We start from the raw sequence: 4,988 nt of genomic DNA, 5'->3' as shown, positions 1-4,988 counted from the left end.
TGGCTGCTGTAGGGAAGCGGGCGGTACACTGTTTTGGGTTATGGTGGCCTATGGCGCGGCAGATGGAAGAAGCGATGCGGATGGTACGCTGTTGTGACTGGTCGTGACTGGTCGTGACTGGTGGGCTACAGCGTGGTAGATGGAACTCAGTTTGTTCGGCATGACCGCTTCGTTCCACCGCTGAAGCGATGCGGATGGTACGCTGGTGTGACTGCTTATGACCGGTTGTGTGTGTTGACCTAGAGCGTGGCAGATGGCACAATGTATGGTCACCATGAGCGCTTTGTGTGGCTGCTGTAGGGAAGCGGGCGGTACACTGTTTTGGGTTATGGTGGCCTATGGCGCGGCAGATGGAAGAAGCGATGCGGATGGTACGCTGTTGTGACTGGTCGTGACTGGTCGTGACTGGTGGGCTACAGCGTGGTAGATGGAACTCAGTTTGTTCGGCATGACCGCTTCGTTCCACCGCTGAAGCGATGCGGATGGTACGCTGGTGTGACTGCTTATGACCGGTTGTGTGTGTTGACCTAGAGCGTGGCAGATGGCACAATGTATGGTCACCATGAGCGCTTTGTGTGGCTGCTGTAGGGAAGCGGGCGGTACACTGTTTTGGGTTATGGTGGCCTATGGCGCGGCAGATGGAAGAAGCGATGCGGATGGTACGCTGTTGTGACTGGTCGTGACTGGTCGTGACTGGTGGGCTACAGCGTGGTAGATGGAACTCAGTTTGTTCGGCATGACCGCTTCGTTCCGCCGCTGAAACGATGCGGATGGTACGCTGTTGTGACTGCTTATGACCGGTTGTGTCTGTTGCGCTACAGCGTGGCAGATGGTACAATGTATGGTCACCATGAGCGCTTTGTGTGGCTGCTGTAGGGAAGCGGGCGGTACACTGTTTTGGGTTATGGTGGCCTATGGCGTGGCAGATGGAAGAAGCGATGGTAGGCATGAGCGCTTTGTGTGGCTGCTGTTGTTAAGCGTTTGGCACACTGGCAAAAGTATTGTTAATAGGACTCTTTGTCAACCATGTAATTTTTTTTTATAATTACTTTTTAGATGTCAAATCGTGTGGAGTTCATCAGGGATTTCATCGAGATTTATCAGTCTTTTCCCTGCCTCTGGAAAATAAAATCTCCTGAGTATTGTAACAGGGAAAAGAGGAGGGAGGGTTACTTACAGCTCATTGAGCTTTACAATCGTCAGGCACCAGATGAGGCAGCTAACGAAGCAGTTATTAAAAAGAAAATCCAGGCGCTCCGCACGGTCTGGAGGAAGGAGCTGAACAAGGTTCTTCAGACTACAAGGTCCGGAGCTTCCACTGAAGAAGTTTATGTGCCAAAACTGTGGTATTTTGAGCATCTTAATTTTCTGAGGGACCAAGAGGTGCCACGGACTTCAACGTGTCTTCGATTGTTGGCACCTGTGGAACCAATAGTTTCGGAGAACCACGCCGAGCAGGAGTCACAAGGGCAACAAGTAAGTAGCTCTTTGGACGAAAGTTCACCAATGTGTCCTATAATTACATAATTTTTCTCTGCATTTTAGGTTTTATACTTCTGATTATCACATCAGTTTGAAGTTGTTACAAAAACATGTACACATAAGTAACCCTGTCGCAGTCAAGTATTATATGGGGAACTTAATATGTATGAAATGGAGATATATGTAAACCATACCATGTAAGCAATATAGAAAATAGTATCGCTTCAAGCTGCCGATGTACTCTTGTTGAGACTATTTAGACTATAAAATATTGGTCAGGTTCCCATAGCAGTCAGAACAGTGTAGTTCAAAGTATTCAATAAAAGGGAGGGTTAAAGAATATTACTAAGCATCAAATATATTATAATCTTTTTGTTACCTACTACGAATATATAGTTTGGATGCGGTTATGGTGGTACTACTTTTTGTTGCCGGGTTCATAACTTGTTTTTTTTCCCCCCCCCCCAGGATGACAGTGCGCAGGAGAGTACACTAGACTGTTCACAGGACTGCACAACAACAGATTTAGTGGAGGCTGCACCTGCCAGGACTCAATCGAGGCAAGGTCCAAGAAAACGGAAAGCCACCTCAGACGCCTCAAATGAACTATTGAGCCTGGCAAAGAAGGTGTTGACAAGAAATGTTAGCCCTGCGTTAGAGGGGTTTGGACACTATGTGGTTGACAAACTGGCCAAAATGGACGACAACCAAAGAATACTAGCAGAGCGTCTGATTCTGGAAGCAGTAAACAAGGGTACTGATGGCGATTTGGACAAGAACACTTGTTTGGTCTCTTCCCGGCCAATACAGCGGACAGAGCCATCAAATTTCAATGGTTGGTCACAGGGTCAGACATCGATGCGACACAATCCTCACGTTTCCCACTTCGGCCAGCCACCCCCTAATAACTCCTACACGCCAATACCTTTACATATGGCTTCGCCCATCAGGCACCAAAATTTTCAGCCGGAACAATCGTCGTATCATAATTTGTGATTTCCTAACTACTTTTACATTCCTTTTTTTTATTGTCTTGTTAAAATAATGTTTCAAATAAAAGCTTTTATTATAAATTCTATCACTACTTTTTGATTGGTGTGTCTCAATCACAGCACTGTATGAGGGAACAAATTAACGTAACAAATTCATGTACAGTTAACTAAAAAAAAATCGAATGAAAGTTTAACAAAATCTTTTAATTTGAACAACAAAAAATGGATTATTGGCCCGCCTACAACTGCTGGCACATGTCCCGCAGCTTCTGCAGCTCCTCCATTGCCACATTGTGCTGCTCCTGAATATGTGCCATAGTGTGGAGTAACTTGTCTATGCCGGCTTCAATATCCTCCTTGTTGACAGTGACGAGAGCTGTGGGTCAAAAAACATAACATTAATAACACAGTAGTCTCCCGATGTGTCTTTGCTTCTGTGAATGAAAAAAAAAAGAAAAAAAAAAAAAAAAGTAAGCAAAACAGACTTGGGGGGGGAAGGGGGGGGGGGGGTGGGGGTTTGGGTTGGGGGTGAAAGAGTGGGCCTGCAACAAAATCAAAATAACTTAATTGTGGGAACCTACTAGGATGTTGAGGCACGGAGGGCACTTCTGGATCTGAGTCGCTGTTGAATGCCTCGTGCTGTCGGCGGCGGCGCTGTCTCTTTGCCTCTGTGAAGGAAAAAAAAAAAACAAGGTCTGTCAGCATATATGGCAACAGTGGCTGCCGGGGGAGGGGGGGGGGTGTTAAGAGGGGACCTGCAACTTAATCCAAATCACATAATTGTGGGAACCTACTAGGATCTGGAGGAGTTGACCCGGAGGGCACAGATCCAGGAGAGGCTGGGCGGGATGCCTCGTGGCGGCGGTGGTGCTGTGTCTTTGACTCTGTGAAGAAAAAAAAAAATAAAATTTTTTTAAAAAAGTTCTGTTAGCATATATGGCAACACTGGCTGCCGGGGGGGGGAAGGGGACCTGAAACAAAATCCAAATCACATTATTGTGGGAACCTACTAGGATCTGGAGGAGTTGACCCGGAGGGCTCCGGGACATTGGACCCTGAGGGCACAGAGCCAGAAGAGGCTGGGCGGGATGCCTCGTGGCGGCGGCGGTGCTGTGTCTTTGCCTCTGTGAAGAAAAAAAAAAAAAAAAATTTTTAAAAAAGGTCTGTTAGCATATATGGCAACACTGGCTGCCGGGGGGGGAAGGGGACCTGAAACAAAATCCAAATCACATAATTGTGGGAACCTACTAGGATCTGGAGGAGTTGACCCGGAGGGCTCCGGGACATTGGACCCTGAGGGCACAGAGCCAGAAGAGGCTGGGCGGGATGCCTCGTGGTGGTGGCGGTGCTGTGTCTTTGACTCTGTGAAGAAAAAAAAAAATAAAATTTTTTTAAAAAAGTTCTGTTAGCATATATGGCAACACTGGCTGCCGGGGGGGGGGAAGGGGACCTGAAACAAAATCCAAATCACATTATTGTGGGAACCTACTAGGATCTGGAGGAGTTGACCCGGAGGGCTCCGGGACATTGGACCCTGAGGGCACAGAGCCAGAAGAGGCTGGGCGGGATGCCTCGTGGCGGCGGCGGTGCTGTGTCTTTGCCTCTGTGAAGAAAAAAAAAAAAAAATTTTTAAAAAAGGTCTGTTAGCATATATGGCAACACTGGCTGCCGGGGGGGGAAGGGGACCTGAAACAAAATCCAAATCACATAATTGTGGGAACCTACTAGGATCTGGAGGAGTTGACCCGGAGGGCTCCGGGACATTGGACCCTGAGGGCACAGAGCCAGAAGAGGCTGGGCGGGATGCCTCGTGGCGGCGGCGGTGCTGTGTCTTTGCCTCTGTGAAGAAAAAAAAAAAAAAAAATTTTTAAAAAAGGTCTGTTAGCATATATGGCAACACTGGCTGCCGGGGGGGGAAGGGGACCTGAAACAAAATCCAAATCACATTATTGTGGGAACCTACTAGGATCTGGAGGAGTTGACCCGGAGGGCTCCGGGACATTGGACCCTGAGGGCACAGAGCCAGAAGAGGCTGGGCGGGATGCCTCGTGGCGGCGGCGGTGCTGTGTCTTTGCCTCTGTGAAGAAAAAAAAAAAAAAAAAATTTTTAAAAAAGGTCTGTTAGCATATATGGCAACACTGGCTGCCGGGGGGGGAAGGGGACCTGAAACAAAATCCAAATCACATTATTGTGGGAACCTACTAGGATCTGGAGGAGTTGACCCGGAGGGCACCGGGACATTTGACCCTGAGGGCACAGAGCCAGAAGAGGCTGGGCGGGATGCCTCGTGGCGGCGGCGCTGTCTCTTTGCCTCTGTGAAGGAAAAAAAAAAGTTAGGTCAGCAGTTCGCTGTGCCACATAGTACTTTTCACCGTTCATACTGTCCCATAGCTGTGGCACTGCAACGTTGAAACTGTCCCATAGCTGTGGCACATAGTGGCTCTGCAACGTTCAAACTGTCCCATAGCAGTGGCACATAGTGGCTCTGCAACGTAGAAACTGTCCCATAGCTGT

At 48.2% G+C, this 4,988-nt stretch overlaps 1 protein-coding gene across 1 annotated transcript; it reads left to right on the top strand.

Annotated features, from left to right (window-relative positions):
* The first annotated feature begins 607 nt into the window (after nt 1–607).
* Nucleotides 608–2,560, top strand: LOC138681683 (uncharacterized). The gene is made up of 2 exons (XM_069769438.1): nt 608–1,476; nt 1,951–2,560. The coding sequence occupies exons 1-2, from the start codon at nt 1,057–1,059 to the stop codon at nt 2,476–2,478; spliced, it is 948 nt and encodes a 315-aa protein (XP_069625539.1). The 5' UTR covers nt 608–1,056; the 3' UTR covers nt 2,479–2,560.
* Nucleotides 2,561–4,988: the final 2,428 nt, after the last annotated feature.

This window comes from Ranitomeya imitator, chromosome 5 (assembly GCF_032444005.1).
Source record: "Ranitomeya imitator isolate aRanImi1 chromosome 5, aRanImi1.pri, whole genome shotgun sequence".
NCBI classification, from domain to species: Eukaryota; Metazoa; Chordata; class Amphibia; order Anura; family Dendrobatidae; genus Ranitomeya; species Ranitomeya imitator.
The sequence above is the reverse complement of the archived record's forward strand: the minus strand, read 5'-3'. Positions and strand labels throughout refer to the sequence as shown.

What these genes read in the sequence shown, in the direction of transcription:
- LOC138681683 (XM_069769438.1), top strand. Translation starts at nt 1,057, where the DNA reads ATGTCAAATCGTGTGGAGTTCATCAGGGATTTCATCGAGATTTATCAG. An exon ending in AGGAGTCACAAGGGCAACAA is followed by an intron (nt 1,477 to 1,950) that starts GTAAGTAGCTCT and finishes CCCCCCCCCCAG; the next exon opens with GATGACAGTGCGCAGGAGAG.